The sequence below is a fragment of the Spea bombifrons genome, chromosome 4 (assembly GCF_027358695.1).
Source record: "Spea bombifrons isolate aSpeBom1 chromosome 4, aSpeBom1.2.pri, whole genome shotgun sequence".
Classification (NCBI taxonomy): domain Eukaryota; kingdom Metazoa; phylum Chordata; class Amphibia; order Anura; family Pelobatidae; genus Spea; species Spea bombifrons.
Window position 1 is genome coordinate 46,266,578 of NC_071090.1, and position 21,214 is coordinate 46,287,791.

Genomic DNA, 21,214 nt, shown 5'->3' on the forward strand with positions numbered 1-21,214 from the left:
TGCCCCTGTTGTCTCTGGGAGATTAAGGGGGCGGTTTGTGTCCCAATATCTTATTTTATGTAAATGTGTGTTTTGCTGGCTATATTCAGACCTGTGTTTCTAAAATAAATCAGTCTTCGTTTGGTTTTACCCTACACTGAGTCTCGGCGTGTGGTGTGTGGTGTCCCAGGCTAAGGGAGCACATGTAAGAGGAGGTAGTCGGTCAGACTAGCCAGCTCCGTGACAGCATTTAATGAATATATTTGTGGGGGGTTTTTTCCATTTGCACTAGCTGTGTATAATTTCTACACATAAATGTGAACAAACGTTTAATTTATTAATATGGTTTTAAAAGAAAGGCCTACTTGTCTCAAAAAATTCCTACATTGTATGGGTACAACAATTGAGAAAAGGGAAATTAGGGAGAGAGACATAGCAAAAACATGAAAAATACTGCAAATGTATATCTTAAGATAGTTTGAATTACGTGGACTTATGTCTGGTTTTGAACTTTAATAACTGACCTTGCAACTACATAAATACCGTTCATGTATAATATTAAAAATATATTTAAATATGAAAATACCAATCACAGTAAAAAAAAAAAATCATACATCAACATATTCAGTATGGTCATAGTGAATTCTGTGTGATTCACTTCTTGCCCCAAAAATGCTCCTTTCTTTTCTGCGCACGCTCCAATACCTGTGATGCCAGAGAGCTTGAAGCTGCAGATCTGGCGGAGATCTGAGAAAGTCTGTCATCTGTCAAAATAGACACAAAAAGCAGTGATAAGACCAACGTTAAAAAAATTAATCCAACTGTTTTTTTTGAGTTTGTTCTGTGTAAAGAAAAAATATCCTGTGTCTGCTTTGGCTGCTGCTGCATTGGTTTATGACATCTAATCTTCTTATTGCTATTGGGTTTCCAGATACTAGCTAACCTGGACCCAGTAGCGTACCTAGCGGGGGGCGGGGGGGCGGTCCGCACCGGGTGCCGCTCATCAGGGGGGTGCCAACTTGCCGGCACCCCTCCAGAGACGGACAGTAATGTCCGCCGCTGGAGGAGCAGGCTTGCAAGGGAGCGGTATCGGAGGTCTTTAACAGACCACCGGCTCCCTTGAGTGATTTTAAGCCGGTTCAAGGATCTCCCTTGAACCCGGCTTAAAATCACTCAAGGGAGCCGGAGGTCTGTTAAAGACCTCCGATACCGCTCCCTTGCGATCCACGCGGCAACAGCTGTTGTGCGCCGGGGTTTGTTGTCAGATCCCGGCGCACAACACTGAAGCCGCGCCCACCGCTGTCCGTGCCCTCTGACCCGGAAGAAGACAGAAGAACTGAAGAAGAGGTGCGAAGAGCAGGAAAAGGAGCTGTAAGGAGAAAAGAGGAAAGGTAGGAAAGCATTCAGTGAGAGTGGCAGTGAGAGTGGATTGGTATGTGTGTGTGGATTGGTATGTGTGTGTGGATTGGTATGTTTGTGTGGATTGGTATTTGTGTGTGGATTGGTGCGTGTGTGGATTGGTATGTGTGTGTGGATTGGTATATGTGTGGATTGGTGTGTGTGTGGATTGGTGTGTGTGTGGATTGGTATGTGTGTGTGGATTGGTATGTGTGTGTGGATTGGTATGTTTGTGTGGATTGGTATTTGTGTGTGGATTGGTATGTGTGTTGATTGGTATGTGTGTGTGGATTGGTATGTGTGTGTGGATTGGTATGTGTGTGTGGATTGGTATGTGTGTGTGGATTGGTATGTGTGTGTGGATTGGTATGTGTGTGGGGATTGGTATGTGTGTGGGGATTGGTATATGTGTGTGGATTGGTATATGTGTGGATTGGTATATGTGTGGATTGGTATGTGTGTGTGGATTGGTATATGTGTGGATTGGTATGTGTGTGTGGATTGTTATGCTGTACCATTTCCAATGTATTTTTCATTATATAATTATGTTCTAAAGTACATCATAGCTCCCATCACTCTATACTGTTCCATACAGTGGCAGAGCTGGGAGACAGAGGCCTTGCACCCCCACCGCAGGACTCCTGAAAGGTAAGTGAACTTCAAAGAGGGAGAGGGTAGATAGTTAGGAGGGGTAGATAGGGAGAAGGGAGTGAGAAGGAGTAGATAGGGCAGAAGGGAGTGAGAAGGGGTAGATAGGGCAATCATACTCCTATCATGCCAAGTCTGCGAGTGCCTCCTGGAATCTGGGTATGCCTGGGCATGATAGGAATGTGATTGCTGTTAACAATTATATATATATATTGTTATTTAATTGTTTTGTCCTATTTTGATGTGTTACTTACTTTAAATAAAAGTGTTAGATTTTTTAATGGTGTGTGGGGGGGTCATATTCAGTTTCGGCCAGGTAGTTTTAAAGTGTGTGGGGGGGGTGCCACATACAGGATCCGCCCCGGGTGCCAAATACTCTAGGTACGCCTATAGGACCCCTATGTTAACCAATAACTCATTCCAAATAAAACATTTATAAAGAACCCAGAAATGAAAGCTGCCATTTTTTGCTAGCTCACAATCATGTGCCCAAATAATAATTCATTGCAAACTTGCATTGTTTGTTATCAGGAAACCAGGGCTAAAGAGATCAAGGGAAAACACAGTATATATATATATATATATATATATATATATATATATATATATAATAATAAAAGATACCCTAATGATGTCATGGTAACATCATCAGGGGGTAGCCTCTACCACAAAAAAATCCCCAAATTTTGCTTGATATTATGCATCCATACCTTCAATTTCACAATCATCGCTCACTGGAATTTTATAATAGTTGGGTTTTCCAAAATCTCCTGAAAGACATTTTTGTTTAATTTGACATGGTTAAAAAAGTAATAAAGAAAAATAGAGATGCTCCCAGTAGTCTCTGGACCTCAAAATTATTTAGGAAGAATGAAGTAAAGGTATAAAGCAAATTGAACTGTTGCTGCTTCAGTAAATTCTAATCAGACAGAACTAGTACATCTAAAAATGTTTTTAGCCTCACTTTTACATAGGTTTGGAAATAAATGGTTCACCAAGTTATTTAATTTAACCCATCTGTTCAATTTTAACAACGGTTACAGTAACATAGAAGACAGCACTTTACCAAAGGAAATTAAAACACACAAAGCATCCCCACAGGGTTCCATTGCTTTTAGAGAAACAGTCCTCATTTAAACACATGTTCAGTCAACCTACTATAATATTTTAAATTTTTACCATTATGTTGAAACTCTGGGTCCCTTAGTGCACCATGTATGCAACAAGATGGATTCCTTTGCTGAGGTAAGGAAACAAAAGGCCTCTGTACTGGCGATCTTTCCATCGGATACGAAAAAACCGGAGTCAACGGCTTTTCAATTTCTGGCCATTGTTCCTTTCTCAATGGTATTGGATCTACTGTCTTGATACCAGCAGCTGGTGGAGAACTTGCAGACAGTGCTCCATTCTGGCAAAAGAAACATGTTAAAAATTATAAAAATAAAATTTTGTATTATTAAATCTTGAAACATCACCAATGACTGCATTAAGTAATTAATAGTAATCATGAGATAAAATATTTTATTTCAGCTCACTGTATAGTTAAAAAAACTATGATCAACAGATGGCCTACAAATCAATCAGCTCAAAAAGCAAAGAAATCCCTCACTATCTGCAAATATCAGTTCTAGATCAATGAAATTTCTATGGAGATACAAAATTTAATACTAAGAGAAAAAATAAAGATCCATCAGTTGCATCAAAAGCTTTTGCATTTCCAATCTTGTGTTTTTATGTCAAGCAGTTATTTATGCTAAGAGTTTGCATTACCTTATTAGGCAAGCTTTTAAGATGCTCCTTGGAGATGGATTTAATTGAAGAATAGTGCTCATTGGAATCACCTTTCTTTTTCTTATCGGGAGTATGAATGAAAGGTTTTGTTGGGGATACCAACAAAGCCCCACCTATAACAAAAAAAGAAAACATTAGGACATTACAAACCCTTTATTGTATTTTCCAAGTAAATTTCTGGCAGGAGCACGGAATCACAAAGCACAGTAGAGCAAATTTGAAGCTTTATCTGACTGTGCCTATAGCAGTAGACTGAGAGGAGCAAGGGTATGTGCTGACACAAATCTCCATCATCTGTTCCACTAGAGGATACAAGATACAGAGATCTTCGACGGAATACCTCTCACCCTATGGTACCAGCACAGATGAGTTCCCTTCTGAAAGGCAAGCTAGAGGATGTTTGGGAGCTTACTTCTATAACTTAATCCTTTGTCCGGGGAAAGGGAGGCTTTAAGACGTTTAAGCAGAGACTAGGACACAGGAATCATACATCAGATTTAGAGCCTGAAACTTTGTCAAGTCGGTATGTAGAAAAAAAGTGTAAATACTTATAGAAGAGTTTTAAAAACGGAGATGACCACAAATCATGTAGGGTTATCAATTCAGCTCACTTGATCGCCCAAAAATGGCTAGTAAAATGTAACAGAGATGTCGCTTAAGAAATGGGGCAGTCGACAGGAGAGTTGTGGTTTTAACTCCCTAACCACTATTAATTTGATGTGCATATAATGCCCTCTCACCATATAAATTAACAAGTAACAAGATAACGAGCAAAAGCATCTTCTAAATGCTGCAAAGTTTTATTGGAAAACAAGCCCCTTCTAAGAAACATTTCAACAACACAAAGCAAATGCTGAAAAAACAAACATACACTACGCGTTTGCAACATGGTATCATCAGGATGCGTTTACCTGAAGCTGGAGTAGTCAGATCATGATGTGTCCGCTGGACTACTCCAAATGATCTTAGTTTAGGGGTTGGAAGTCTGCCACCGACTTCAGAACTAACTGAGGCAGCTTCAGAACCATCTTCTGATGGATTTGTTTTTGTTATTTCGTCCCTGTCACAGAAAAAGAAACATCAGTTACTATAACTAAGAACAACTGGCAACTGGGTGAGAATACAGAAGACAAAATAGACATCGTGATTGACATTAAAACAGTAGACATTAGCTTCTTAGAATAATAGCATCTGGAAACATATTACATTACAGAAAAACATTAATTGAAAGAAACATCCCAAACAACTGCCCTTCATGATAATTTTTGGGCACTAATAATTAACTCCCCGCCTTTTTTATTTCTCTATATTTTTGAGTTCTTGCTCTTTTATTATTTCCACTTCACTTACCCCCATGTCCTTTTTCATTCAGTGTTAGGGGTAAAGGAGAAACATGCAACAATACATTGTGTATGTGGTAAACAAAACGGGTTGCATTGATAGTGGATAAGGTTGTACATTAGTTCTATCTCGATATATGAAACAATACTTTCTACAATTTTAAAATTAGAATTTAGTGAGGAAAAAAATGCAGGTCTGGGAAAAAAATGGGTAGAGGAATCAGTTTTAGTGTTCAATATCATTTTATTTCCATCAAGCTTCTTTGCTGTAAATCTTTCCGTCATAAGAAACTAGTAAACCTAGCAAAAAAAAAAAAAAATTCTTTAAAACGCTAAGCAGAGTTTTGAGGCTAAAAAGCCTGTTCCACTACGTGTTCTGGTGAGTAATGTTAAGCTCACCTCTTCCTGCTGAGTCACAAATTTACCTACTGCTATACTATTCACCAACTGGCAAATGTCAACAATCAGGGGAAAAAACAAAGGTTACGAAGATCACCATAAAAAATCACAAAAATATTATGGAATGTCCCGTCTGTTACATAGCGTTATGTAATGTTGTAGGAAAGATTTACGGCTCGTTCGTTCAATTATTCAGTTTTAAAAAGTACATAGCAGGTGGCACATAAATTTCCGAGAGTTATGATGTGTAACAATAGATCCTACAAATAGCCAGTATTTATGTGAAAGGGCATATCATTTTATGTGATCAATCTAATTTTTATTGAAGGTTTTAACAGGATCAAACAAAATATTAGAAGACTAAAGAAAGCAGGGAAAAAGGAATTTACTTAGTAAAAAAAAAAATATTGACCTATGCAATTAGAATAATGAGGAAGATGTATAAATAATGGTGTTATAGCTTGGCCTAATTTTTGCCTGCATATCTGTATGCTATTCAAAGAAAACGTTGATCAGAGTACTGGTGTCTATGGTGAAATGGTTAAATAGTGAAAATGTAAAAAATATAAATACTCCCCCCTTCCTAGTATATTCCCACAGCTGCAGCCCTAAACAACACTCTCCTGATGCTGACGTCCAAAAAACTATATCCACCTAGGGACGCTCATGTACAATAAACACAGAAGCAAGGGGAAAAAAACGAAAATAATAGTGCAGCAATAAACAGTGATGTATTTTCATAAATATTTGCAATAATTGCACTCAGAGTGTTTCTGTGATTTTCAGGCTTATCTCAAAATGTTGTCCTTTTTTCCTTTCTTCACGCAGATCACTAAGAGTTCAGATAAGCCCGAAAACCAATTATTGAAGTGAAAATACGTCACTTTTGTGTTTATTGCTGCACTATTATTTTCGTTTTTGTTTTTTTCCCTTGCTCTGTGTTTATTGTACACGAGCGCCCCTAGGTGGATATCATATATCTGAATGTTATGCAGAAATCTGGCCAAATGGTTTTAAATATTGAAATAAATAGAGATACGATATTTATTTCTTATCCTAAAGAACAATGTTTTATTATTAAACATAGATTTTATTTTATTCCAAACAACGTTTTCATCACAGTTCATAAACAGCCGATAGCAGTTGTAGAGGTTCCAAGAGCAATGTTGTTGTATTAAGAATTGCATGTATTTTCCCAGTAATTGACTGAATTCTTAACCAAAAGCAGGCCAATCATTTTGATTTCTTTTATGGGATTAATAATTTCCTTTAGAAGTTCAAACAATTTTTGTCACATCTGGACTACATTTTTGACATACAAGTACTATCAGTAGGTTGTGGTAATATAATATAAATAATACCTTTCTGCTGCTCTTTCTTCTATGGGCTGAGGATCCTCATCCTTGTTCTCCTCAAAATATTGTACCTCCTTCGTACCTGGAGGTTTCTCCGCTACTTCCAATGTTGCTGCTTCTTGTATTGGATCTGTATCCTGATCTTGATCCCAAACTAATCTTCTTCTGACAGGGAGGGTAGAAGCATCTGAGATCTCAGCATTCCCAGTGTTGGATGCAGGTTTTAATTTTATTGGTGAGTCATTAAGTTTCGCATTCTTAGATGAGGTCTTCAATCTAGAAATTCAATAAAACAGAATAAGTAGGAAGGCTTAGTCGTGCTGTGTTAATGAACACATTTCTGCATTAACTGCTCATATAATGTGATCTGATCTACATCTAAGTCACAAGTGTAGAGAAACACAATGTACTTAAGCTAATAACACACAAACAATGATCATCTTTCATGTCTTTATTGAACATACCCACTAAACATTCACAGTGCTCACGGAAAAAGTTAGTGAACCCCTTTACTTTTAATGAACTTTGGACCATTCTTCCTCATAGAACTGCTTAAGCGTAGCCATATTCCTAGGATATCGTGTATGAACAGCTCTCTTTAGGTTATTCCACAGCACCTCTAACGGGTTAAGGTCAAGGCATTGACTGGGGCATTCCAAAAGGCTTAAACCATTCTGTAGTAGATTCTAAACATTGATGTGTAGGGTCGTTGTCCTTCTGCATTACAAAATTTCTACTGAGCCTCAGCTAGCAGATTGCCACCCTGACCTTATTCTGTATGATACCTTGATAAATGTATAATCTACTTCTATAGAATTATCAACTATGTTTCCTAATTCTACTCACTACTTTGTTTATAGAATATGAGACATATCCTCATATAAGACCTCATCAGGTCTTTCACCATCACTGTTTCCTCAGTGGAGTTTTCTAGTTAGGATTAGAAATGTTACCATATACTTTCTGTAGGGAAATGCATTACTTTGAACGTATAACAGGAGAGTGGAATCCTGCAGCCCTACTTATAAACACAATTAATAAATTAATAAATCAATTACATTTATCTGACAAACACTTGAATTATTGAGCATTGTTTCCTCATCATCCAAATAATACCTGCCATGTTGAACATACCCAGCAAGATCAAGAGCCTTAATGTTACTGCTGAAATGTTCCTCACTGCTAGAGTTAGATGACACATCCCAGAGTCTGTTGCTGGCAGAAAGTATCTGATTTAGATGTTCCCGTGAGAAATGAGTTCCCTGAGAACGATGCTTATAATACTCAGCTTTATTGTGAAGCTCCCTCACCTGAACAAAATAAGAAAAAGGATATTAAGCATCCATAACATGTAACATTTTGGTCATGAAGTTGCCATCTGGAATATATTATACGTGTGAAACATTGGATACCATTAAAAGAATAGAGCTAGACGTGTAAATAAACAGATTATTGGCCATAATGTTATAAGCATACAGTGACAAGCAAATTCACATGCAAATTCATAATGTAACAGCAGAGGCATATAGCAATATACACAAATACACAGCTTAAATAAGCAAGACACTTTAAAAGAAAGCGCACATTACAAGTACCGTATTTGCTCGATTATAAGACCTCAAATAGAGGTCTGACTACGAGACTAAGATCCAGATTCCCCGCAGCGCTGCAGGGGACCTGGACCCTCCTGTCTGGTAACCTCAGCTGCTGCCAGAACTTCCATCAGGGCGCCTATCACTGAGCGCCAGCGAAATTGCGGGAAGCAGCAGCAGCCTCCAGAAATGCCTTTTAACCCCCTATATGCCACTCTGCCTCTTGAAATGCCTTATACCCCCTATATGCCACCCTGCCCCATGATATGACTTTTAACCCCCTATATGACAGAGTGGCATATAGGGGTAAAAGGTATTTCTGGAGGCAGAGTGGCATATAGGGGGTTAAAAGGCATATCATGGGGTAAAGCGGCAAGCCTGGGGCAGATGTGCAGAAATGGGGGCAGGTTGGCGAATAAAAGGAAATAAAAACAAAAAAAATATTTTTCTCAATTATGGCTTTTATTAAATATGAAAAAAACGTTTACATTAATTAATATTTACTAGTGAAACTTTTTTCCCTATAGGGTAGTCTCATATTCAGGCTTTTTCTTTTTTTCCTAATTTAATATTCAGATTTTGTGGGGGTCGTTTTATAATCAGGGTCATCTTATAATTGAGCAAATACAGTATAATATAAAAACAGATTTGAGAGTTCTGTGAAACAAACCTCAGCAACCCACATGGTGTCTATACTGACATGAGAACCCTAAAAAGAGGAACACAGAGTAATATAAAATTTATTAAATTGACGTGTCGAACATGAACAGAGAGAACAAATTTAACTATTCTGCAAACAACATCAGCAATATAGTCAAGTATACTGTGTGAACAGTTCTAGAAAGCTGAAGAAAATGTGTGTGGCAATTTATTATGTTTACATAAATTATTAAAATGTATGCTATTATATTTTATAATCTATGTCAAAATGTGTGTTTTGTGGCTCATAATAATAAATGATTAATATCTACAAAAAATGTAAGTGCTTAAGAATGAGGTTTAAATCCCAGGTTGCAAAATCTGCAATCTCCATTTGTTCTACATAGGCATGCCACTCTGGCAGATGGCTTTCTATTAGTTACCGGTACCATAATATAAACCATTATGTCACTGTTCAAATTACAGCCTTGTCTAAAGACAATTATTTTACACATATATTCAAATAAATATATTTAATGCGTGGGCCATATAATTTATTTAAGTTCTTTAAGCAAATGCAACAAACTACAAAAGTGTGACCAGTAATGTAATAGAAAAGAAAAAAAATAAGAAGAACATTACTCTTTTTTCTGATCTGTTTCTGATCTGTTTAATACAGAAATAACACACTGAGTTATATTTATGATGATGTTTACTTTAACTTATGCTGCCATCTACTGCTCTTATAAGTGTATGCAGGTACAAACACTGACACAACACGGCTTATAGCTCTATGCCATTACATTCTGGGAAGGTGTGTGTTTTGTAGTCACAAAAGTATTTAATGTGCAATCACATTTAAGGTTGTGTTGCCTGAAAGGCATATTATCTAACATATGGTAACATTCGGATCTTTTTTTGGGGAGACTGAATTCTGTTTTAGGAGTCTGTGCATTTTAACCTACACAATTTGGCAGATCAACTAACTACCTGTAAAGCATACGAGATAGGCCATCTAACCTATCTCGCTTGCCTATTTTTTTTTTTACAAGCTGCTATCTGCCACTTTTCCCAAACTCTACAATTTACATTTTATATTAAACTCCCATCGTAAAGGAGAAGTCCCATAAAAAATGGTCTTTAAGCAATAAATACAGTCATGCGATAAGTATACTCATGTAGTTTAACTTCAAATTTATCTCATTTTGTTCCAATAAACTTCAGTTTATCTGCAGATATGGAGGCTGCCATTATTGTCAGTCATTTGATATTTTTTTCACCGATAAAATAATACACAGAGCTCACCCTTTATGGTAATACTAAAAATGTTTATCCAATGAAATAGAGGACTGTGTCGGGATGTGGGTCCCTTGGATCACGTGGATCCCGCAGGACCCGTAAAAAAATTCTGGGTGCGGGCTGTCTTTCGGGTGTTGCGGACGGTCAGACAATGTACCTGCAGGTCCCAATAATCCCACGCACTCCCGCAAGGCTGTCTTCGCGTTGCTCACACACAGCGTCTCTTCTCTTGTTCTGCCCAGGAACCCAGCGGTCACTTGAATTTAAGTCATATGACTCTGCTCTGTTCCGGCAGGACAAGAGAAGAGACACTGTGTCCAAGCAACACGAAGGCAGCCTTGCGGGAGTGCGCGGGAAATCTGCAGTTCAGGTAAGGGGGTGGGGGAGTTTGTATGAACGAGTATGCGTGATTGAGGGAATGAATGAGTGTCTGTGAATGAGGGAATTAATGTTTGTAAATGATGTTGGCGGGAGCGGGCGTCATTGGACACATATGTTGCGGGAGCGGAACACACACATTGCGAGAGTGGGCAGTAATGGTCAGAAATTCAGTGGGAGCGGGAGGGAGCAGGATTAAGAAAACAGTCCCGGGCAGGGTTCTACAATGAAACCCCTATCCTCCATAGATTTCAATTATTCAAGACAAGCTTTGACATAAATCGTCAGCTCAATGTGGTTGTTGAGTGGGAAAGATGATCCACATAACTCACAACAATGGCAGCCTCAAGGTCTGCAGAAAAAGGACGTTTATTGGAACAAACCAAAATAACGTTTTGTTCAATGCTAAACTTAATTACTGTAAATATCTTTAAATATTTTTAAATATATTTTTTAAAGGAGTATCATCTATTCACCATCTCAGTGAAGTAATACTATCTTACGGTACATCATAACCTCTGGTGTTTTCTAGTTTTGGAATATAATCCTCATCTTAACATTTCTCCTCCTTTGAAACATCTCCTTTGTTAAATGCATTTTATTTTTCAAGCTACACATGGACAGAAAAAAAAGAGTAGAACTAGAACTGAAATAACAGAGCCAATAACAAACAGTCACTTACTTGGTCAAGCATTTCTTTCTGAGCTCTCACCCAAGCTCCATCTTTATATTTATACTCAGATGGGGACAGAAAATTGGCAGAATACTCAGTTTTTGCTTTCCTAAGGTAAATATTAAAACATAATTTAATGAAACAGAAAAAGGGAACCATGCATATCCTAACTGATTCTAAGGGGTAACATGTAAAGGGAAGTCCATTTAAGTGTAGGTGACACAAAGTATTAACACATTTCTTCAATCAATTAAGAAAGTGTGTAAATGATCAAAATGGCCCCACCAAAAAGATCCCAACAGTATTCTCAGAATACACAAAAGTAAACATTTAAAAAGGGTTTTTATTTGTTGTCCCAAACAAGATTTAAGGAGCTGAACAGTGTATTTTTACTAGAGGGAAACCCCCTACATAGTAAATAAGAAGTGCACAATACTGCCTCTTGGGGGGAAACTTTCAGAAATGAATCATAGAAAGAGTTTGCATAGACCTCTTTCAAGAAGACATTATCTAAAGTACTGTTACAATAAAGCATGACATACCTATAGCCTTTAGAAGGAAGATTAAGCTTTTCAACAAGCCTCTGTTTAAGAATTTGTCTTTGAACTACTTGATTTTGCTCACTTTCAGTTTTCTCCAACTTAGCAGAATTGGATATGGCATCATTTGTCTTTTTCTTTTTATCCTAAAAATGGGGAAAAAAAAATAGATAAAACATAAAACTGAATGTTGCTATTATTTAATGCAGAATGTCCTTTGGATTTAAGTACTTAATGCGTTAAGGACCAGGCTGTTTTTTTCTTTTTGTACCCTTCGTGACCAAGGCTGTTTTAACAATTTCGCGGTACTCGTGTTTAGCTGGAATTTTCCACCCAATGTTTTTATGTTTTTTTGCAAGTAAATAAATAGGGTTTTGCTATTTCAAATTTTTTTTTTTCAAATCTGGTAAACCTGTCCCCTGTTTGGGACATCTTTAAAGCCAGTCAGTTCAATTTACCCCCATCAAATCATATATTTTTGAAAACTAGACACCCCAGAGGATTTCAAAAGCTGGTATTCTAAGCCTTTCCATGCACTTATTCTACTAGCAGCCTTTGCCTAAATTTGTGGAAGTCCCCCCCCCACACACACACACACAAATTGTACTTCAGGTATGTATTTATAGCTCCTGGTATACGCAGGGCCGGCCGAAGACTTAACGCCGCCTGGGGCGAAGTTTAAAACACCGCCCCCCCCCCCGCCGACGCCGGGGGGGCGGCATTTTAAACTTCGCGGACGCCATAATCTACGATCCCCGCCCCGGTACTTACCTTTAAACAGTCCTGCGGCGAGTCTCCCTGCTCTGCCACGGTGCCGGCTTGTAATGCTGAGCGCCGGAAATTGACGTCACTTCCGGCGCTCTGCATTACAAGCCGGCACCGGGACCGAACAGGGAGACTCGCCGCAGAGGAGAGAGAGAGAGAGGGGCGCCGAGCGGGTAAGCGAAAACCACTCGGTGCCCCTCTCTCTCTCTCCTCCGCTTCAAAAAAAAAAAAAAAAAAAAAAGCGCTGGGGGCGGCAAAGTGCCGCCCCTTCTAAAGTGCCGCCTGGGGCAATTGCCCCAGTCTGCCCCATTATAGGGCCGGCCCTGGGTATACGTCACTGTCAAACACCCCATTATATGTGCAACAACATCCCTCCAAGTACAGTGATACCACCCATGCATAGGTTTGTTGAGTGGTTTGCGTGGCTAAAAGACCACATTTAGCAGGAGTGCATTTTTGAATTTAGAGTTTTACCATCTGGTTATGCTGCCCCCCCATGTCCTATTTGGGACAACTTTGAACCAGGCCAGTTCAATACATACAATACAAACCATACATTTGTTTAAACTAGACACCTCATGTGTATTTGAAATGCTAGTATTTTAACTCTTTCCATGTCAGGATCTTTGGAAAGATACATTGTTAATTTTAGCCTTTGCTCATAAAAAAACTTTTTATTTTTTAAATATTTTTTCTATTTTACTAAGCACATCGTGATAAGAAAGCTAAGCTGCATTGACTTGAATGGTTGAATGCAGTATCTGTATTCAACCTGCAGGGTTCTCAGCCCAACCCAGAGTTCTCAGGAGGGTCTGGAGAGACCCTCTTGGAAATGTGTTTATTTTTTTAAAGGGCGCTTTTTCTCCTTAATGGTTGTTTGAACCCAGAGTTAAAGCAGAAAAATACCGTATTTGCTCGATTATAAGACGACCCTGATTATAAGACGACCCCCCAAATCTTAATATTAATTTAGGAAAAAAAGAAAAAGCCTGAATATAAGACGACCCTATAGGAAAAAAGTTTTACCAGTAAATGTTAATTCATTTAACCACTTTTTTTAATAAAAGCTATGCTTGAGAAAAATATTTTGGTTTTATTTCCTTCTATTTTCCAACCTGCCCCCCAGTTATGCACATCTGCCCCAGAAGTGCCTTATACCCCCTATATGCCACTGTGCCCCATGATATGCCTTTTAACCCTCTAAATGCCACAGTGCCCCATGATATGCCTTTTAACCCTATATGCCACTGTGCCCCATGATATGCCTTTTAACCCTATATGCCACTCTGGCACTTAGAGGGTTAAAAAGCATATTATGGGGCAGAGTGGCATATAGGGAGGTTTAAGGCATTTCAGGAGGCAGAGTGGCATTAAAGGGGTTAAAAGGCATTTCACAGAGCACTCTGCCTCCAGAAATGCCTTACACCCCCCATTTAACACTCCCCCTCCCTCCTCCAAACTTACCGGTGCTTCTGAGTTGGGGGGGCGCATAACACAGGACGGTCCAGGTCCCCTGCATCTGAGCCCCAGGTGCTTAGTCCGGGCAGCATGTAGAGCTCCACGCGAATCGCGTAGAGCTCTACACGCTGCCCGGACTAAGCACCGAGGACTCAGAAGCACCGGTGACTCAGAAGCACCGGTAAGTTGGAGGGGGCATAACACAGGAGGATGCAGGTCCCCTGCATCCTCCTGTGTTATGCCACCCCCCTCCAGCTTACCGGTGCTTCTGAGTCCCCAGTGCTTAGTCCGGGCAGCGTGTAGAGCTCTACGCGATTGTATCGTGTAGAGCTCTACGCAATTATATCGCGTAGAGCTCTACACGCAGCCCGGACTAAGCACCGGGGACTCAGATGCACCGGTAAGTTGCTCTACGCAATTATATCGCGTAGAGCTCTACACGCAGCCCGGACTAAGCACCGGGGACTCAGATGCACCGGTAAGTTGGGTCGGGGGTTAACACAGGAGGATCCAGGTCCCCTGCATCTGGGTCCCCAGTGCTTAGTCCGGGAAGCATGTAGAGCTCTACGCGATTGTATCGCGTAGAGCTCTACACGCAGCCCGGACTAAGCACCGGGGACTCAGAAGCACCGGTAAGTTGGGGGGGGGGGGTTAACACAGGAGGATCCAGGTCCTCTGCATCGCTGCGGGGGATCTGGATCTTAGTCTCATAATCAGACCTATTTGAGGTCTGATTATAAGACGACCCTGATTATAAGACGAGGGGTATTTTTCAGAGCATTTGCTCTGGAAAAAACCTCGTCTTATAATCGAGCAAATACGGTAATTCATTTAATTTTTTTGTGCAATTAATATATAATGTCCTGTGGATAGGGCAGTGTAATTCTTTGTCTTTTTGGTAAAGATCCATTACTATAAGTGGAAATAAAAATGCTGTTTAGAGGAGGATGAGAAAAGTGTATGTGCTCTGGTTTAGATAACTGATCACTTACTTTTCTCTTAGGAGCGTGGTGTTCTGGTTCATATTCAGGAACATATTTTTCCTCCCAGCTTTTTCTCAATTTAGGTCCTTTGGCAGGTGGCAAACCTTTATATTGACTATTGTATTCTGTCTGTGTTCTGGCTGCCTTAACCTTAAATGGGGGTATGGTGCTATTTTTATTATAAATGACCTGCAACATGATGAAAACCAAATCAAAATAAATCAACTTAACAGTAAAATGTATGTATGCTGAACATCTGAATTTTTCCCAGAGCCTGATCACATATATCATGACCAGAAGGTGGTTTGGAGAAGGCAGGCGAGTAAAGGGGGTATGACAGAAACGTATAAACGATTAAGAGAGACACAGAATCGCCTATGGTGTCTGCGTGCAGAGTATACAAACAAGGTAAGTAGAAATATCATGTACACTTAAACTTAGATTAAATCTTTCTAACATTTATTTATGCTGCCAAGTTTTCTGCCATACAAAACTATTATCAGGGCAAAAATAAATTCTATAGGCAATTCTATAAGTCAGAATTTCTAAAAATACAGAAATGTTTATAATCAAGCAATGTCATTACCTGCTCTGCAGCAAGTATTGGAGAATTTTCTACAGGGCTTTTCGTATCAAACTGCCGTCTGTATTCAGACATTTTCAGAGATGGCTGTGATGGGACTATGTTCAAACCAGCTTTTCTTTGAAGAACCCTGTGAAACTTTAAATAGAATATTTTATTAAAATTGTTCTTTTTTTAACTTTGCTATGAACTTCCAGAAATAAAAAAAATGTGTAGAAATTTACAGCCAATGCTATATTGCGAAAGAACATGAATTATTAAGTAAACAAAAAGGTACACATAAATCCTGTTTTAAGGGTAAAGATTAACATAGCCCATCTATATAAGTCAGGGGGAAAACACTTGTGATAATGAGGCGGATATTCGCAGCCACACATTAAATTTTTTTGTAATACAAGCTTTTTCCTCAATGACCACAAAATGTTTTTAAAGGGCAAACAAATCACTTTAGTCAAATATATGGAATTCTTCTGAAGCTGAAGTATGAATGCCAGTAAGTTGATGCTATTTACAGCAAACATGTTTCAGATCTTAACTACCTAAGCTATAGTTTCTGGTACATGTGACATGGCTTATTAATGCATACGTGACATAAACATGCATTAGATTAATAGATTAAGATGGTTAAGAGAATTCATTCTTACCCCACGTGCTTCTGTCTTGGGACTTGCTTTTGACATGTTTTTGTTATCTTCTGCCAGACTGACTTGTAACTCTTTCCCTTTAACATTGTTATTTGTAGACAATTCTTTGGATGGTACAGAGGTAGAGCTGGGTCGTTTGATTAATCGTGGTGCATCGGGAGTATGCATTTCCTCTTCACCCTTTAGATCCTCGTCCGCATCAATGTGTAAACCAATTTTATTAGCACATTTACCATCATTTTCTGCTTCCGCTTCTTTCCATTGAAAAGATTTTGAAATTTGTGAGTTGTAGTATGGCACTCGTCGTTTCGCCGTAAAGCAAGGCTCTTTAGTAATACCTTATAGTAAGAGAGATTCATGAAAATAAGAGATTCATGAAAACATATTGAAGTATACAACAGGTAATGTGAAATGCGATTTACGTCTTTTGTCATTTATCATACATAAGACACATTAAATAGGTATCATATCGATGAAGGTTGGCTCAGAAATTACGAACAAATTGCCCTAGCTTGTTTTAATCGATAGAAAATACACTGTATTATACATGAATTAATGTTTTAATAAGAAAATCATTGTTATTTATAGATAATACTTTTCTTTTAATTTATAAATGACATATACATAAAATGTAATAAACACAGCAATTATTTTTAATTGAAAGAAGGGTTGTTGTGGGACTGTTTTAAAACATACCAAGTTCATCGGAACGGAGGCCTGCCCATCTGGAGAGCAGTGTTGGATCTTGATTGGAGACCTCCGGTACCTTCCATTTGAAGTTCCTGTCATATTCTGATAAACCCTTTATTTAAATCACATGTAATAAAAGAAGAAAATAAATTAATAGCTTAAATTGACTAAAATAAACATATGGATCATGATTATAATTGGTTATTTTTAGAAATTTTTGACACATTAGTAAACTTGCAAGGGGAAGACTCATCATGCAGGGGTTTACAAAGAGACTTTACAGGGCCACCAGTGTATGTGGACATTCTTGTAATCCATTAGCAGGGTTCGGGGTGCCTCCATTAAAACCTTCGGTGCAACGGAGGTTACCAAACCTTTCCCTATCTGGGAGTCTTAATGTGGGGAAACAAAGTTATTTCACGACACTAAGACGCAACTAGCGTGTGAGGCCTGCAAGTGAACAGAAGAGCTGTCCTGAGCCAAGGTAGGGGTAAAAAAGTGTGTGTGTCTTACCCTGTGTTAGTATGTATGCTACTAAGTATCTGTTGACCTGTCAATGTGTTTGTATGTAGGTGTGTAAAGTATATTAGCTTGTGTGTAATTATCATTGGGGAAAAAAGTGGCTCATGCATTTTTTTGGTTGGATCCTAGAACCAAACCAGATTTATCGACCTCTGCCATTAGTACATAGTTACATAGTTACATAGGCTGAAAAAAGACATGCGTCCATCAAGTTCAGCCTTTCCTATATCTGTTAATTTGTTGCTGTTTGATCCAAAAGAAGGCAAAAAACCCCGGCTTCGCTCTTTCCAATTTTGCACTAACCAGGGGAAAAAATTCCTTCTTGACCCCAAAATGGCAGTCAGATTTCTCCTTGGATCAATAAGCTGTTTCCCCATAATTAAAGATTATATCCCCGAATATTATGTTTTTCCAGGTATCCATCCAGTTGCAGTTTAAACGTCTGTACAGACTCTGATAAAACTACCTCTGCAGGCAGAGAATTACACATCCTTATTGTCCTTACTGTAAAAAACCCTTTCCTCTGCTTTAGTCTAAATCTCCTTTCTTCCAGTCTAAACGCATGACCACGTGTCCTATGCATAGTCCTGTTTATGAACAGATTTCCACACAATGGTTTGTATTGGCCCCGAATATATTTATATAACGTTATCATATCCCCTCTGAGGCGACGTTTTTCTAAACTAAACAGATTTAAATTAGTTAACCTTTCTTCATAACTATAGTGCTCCATTCCTTTTATTAATTTTGTAGCCCGCCTCTGCACCCTTTCTAGTGCTATGATATCCTTCTTTAGAAAAGGTGCCCAAAACTGCACAGCATACTCAAGGTGCGGCCTTACCATTGATTTATACAGAGGCAAAATTATATCTTTATTCCGCGACTTGATGCCCCTTTTTATACACGACAATACCTTACTGGCCTTAGCAACCGCAGACTGACACTGCACATTGTTGCCTAGTTTGTTGTCTATAACAATTCCCAAATCCTTCTCATTTGTCATTACCCCTAATTCACTACCGTTTAGGGTGTAGGTTGCTTGTGCATTCGCTACCCCGAAGTGCATAACTTTACATTTATCTACATTGAATTTCATCTGCCATTTGAGTGCCCAGTCCCCCAGTCTATCTAGATCCCTCTGCAGCACAGTAATATCCTGCTTGCCCTGTATAACTTTACCTAGTTTTGTGTCATCTGCAAACACAGAAACATGACTTTCAATGCCTCCTGCCAGGTCATTTATAAATATGTTGAATAAAATTGGTCCCAGAACAGAACCCTGAGGGACACCACTTACCACTTTTGACCAGCTTGAAAATTTACCATTTATAACAACTCTCTGTTCTCTACCTCTAAGCCAATGTTCTACCCAAGAGCAAGAATTTGCATCTAGGCCAATTTCTTTCAGTTTGAATACTAACCTATTGTGTGGAACCGTGTCAAACGCCTTGGCAAAATCCAAGTAGATAGGGGTTTATTCACTAAAGAAGTACTTTGCAGGAGAGATGAAGTTTCATCTTATGTACCTTACAAGCTTTTGCTCCAAGAATAACTGGTGGCCCTGCATAAAGCATATTTAAATCAGCAGGATTTCTTTAAAGTCAGCTCACTGATTAAACTATGCATCATGCAGGGCCAGCTCCCATGTTTTTTTTTTCAGATATTTGCCAGTGACTTTTATAATGCATAGAATGCAACGAATGCATTCACTTTAATGAATGAACTCCTAAGTGACATTTGGGTTAAACGTCGATCACAAAGACATTAGGTGCTACCCCTGTCATTGCACCTCAAATGGAATACCCCTTTGCACTTTTAACATAGCCTAGTAGTTCTCATACAGTTCCAATGCTGATTCCAAGTATGTAAATAAGCGTTATAAAGAATAGCTCCAATCTGTTTTACCCCATGTTGTATACTGTTAACCCCAGGCAAACTACAAATGCTCACGTTCAATTATAATTTCTGTTCACTAGCATACAGCGCAGCTATACGATATATTGTATTACATATTTGCCTCCCCCAGACCCCACACTTTCACTTCTTTAACAAATGTCTTAAAGGTACGATCATTGTACCGCGCAGTATTTAGTCATCACTGCCTTAGGTTGCAATGATAAAGACTATGAATCCCTGTTTATAACGTTTATAATCAATAGTTACTTAGCACATTCCGTCATTCGCACCTTGAAACGGACCGGCATGATGTAGGAGCCCTTCTGACTTGTACGTGCGGCGGATTATGTGATGACCTGCTCGGCCCCTAACCGCTGCCTGTAAACACATACTGTTACCTTGGCAAAGCTGCAGCGGAGCGTCCATACCGCACTGCACATGCGCGCCCAAACGGCACTGACAGCGGCCAAGCCAATGAGAAGGCGGTGTGCAGCGTCCTCGCATTTCCGTTTACTCCGTGGAGTGTTGTGGTTTGTTCCCAATGTGAATAGAACGAGTGATATGGCGGGTCGGATTACCGCACTGTGTGTTTGTAGTACATTGTTTTTCGGTTGGTTTTGCTCAAAGCACGGTAATTGGGTTTGAGTTAGAACGTTCTGCTGCTAATTGTACATTCTGTAAAAGGTGACCTAAGCTAGTGGCTAGGTTCGCTAGGCGTAGAGGCCGTTTCGGGTTACATATAGCATTATTATGGGTAACACGGTAACTGCAAATATCATAGGCCTTTTCTTTTTTGTGACCAAAACACCATTTTTCATGGTTTAATCCCCTCTCCTTTTTCCCTCCCTGATATTCGCCTCTTCTAGGGGCTTAGTTAATTTGGCAAATATGAGTCCCTGACATTGTTCAGTATCACTTGTGGTATTGTTTATATAAGCAGGGAAAATGCAATAAAATTGTGTTAATGCATTCTTCTACTGCCTCATTAAGCTAATAGGCCACGAAGTAAGTACACTAGAAACACGTGACTAGAAACACACCCTAAAACAAAAGCGTCTCTATGTGGCCTTTATAAATGTAAGTTACAGTATATGACTATACAGTAAATTAAGTGATGTAAACACTAATTCAGTTGGGTTGTCTATAGTGACGGTGAAACCGGGGTCTGTCTAGTTCTGCTGTTTGCTTACGGTGTCCTAGATGCTGCAGCAGGAACTACTGCTTTTTTTCTATTTTCATACAGAAAAGTGAGTTTACCAAAAAAAAAAAGGTCACATAAGTATGGTTTAGCATTTAGTCTTCTTTAAACAAATCTAGGTAGTTCAGATCTTAGAAAATGAAATCATTTAAAACGCTGTTGGAAGAGTCCCTTTTGATTTAGGTATCAATGAATTAGAAGGTGCTGGAAGTAATGTGTCAATTTTTGTAGATGGCATAAAAATATTTAAGGTAATAAAGCCTGAGTAGGGTGGAATTTCTCTGCAAGGGGGCTTACTGTAGACATGATGGAAGAATAGGCAGTGAATTGACAGATGGCTTTTAATATAAATAAATGAAAAAATATGCACTTGGGTAAGAAAAACAAAAATGCTAATTTCGCTCTGAGGTAAATCCTCTATGGAAAAAGGATTTGAGTGTTTTTA

At 38.9% G+C, this 21,214-nt stretch overlaps 1 protein-coding gene across 2 annotated transcripts; it reads right to left on the reverse strand.

Annotated features, from left to right (window-relative positions):
* Nucleotides 1-212: 212 nt before the first annotated feature.
* Nucleotides 213-19,979, reverse strand: MDM1 (Mdm1 nuclear protein). 2 transcript variants are annotated; one of them, XM_053464675.1, is made up of 15 exons: nt 19,862-19,979; nt 17,160-17,265; nt 16,464-16,801; nt 15,823-15,957; nt 15,246-15,425; nt 12,034-12,176; nt 11,501-11,600; nt 9,173-9,211; nt 8,045-8,220; nt 6,917-7,186; nt 4,728-4,876; nt 3,796-3,929; nt 3,205-3,433; nt 2,736-2,795; nt 213-743 (listed from the first exon to the last, which is right to left on the reverse strand). In XM_053464675.1, exons 1-15 carry the CDS (start codon nt 19,877-19,879, stop codon nt 634-636), a joined length of 2,187 nt encoding a protein of 728 aa, XP_053320650.1. In that variant the 5' UTR covers nt 19,880-19,979; the 3' UTR covers nt 213-633. The 2 variants fall into 2 exon arrangements, with proteins under 2 accessions (XP_053320650.1, XP_053320652.1); XM_053464677.1 differs by lacking the exon at nt 9,173-9,211 and having other exon boundaries at nt 19,862-19,954.
* Between the last annotated feature and the right edge of the window lie 1,235 nt (nt 19,980-21,214).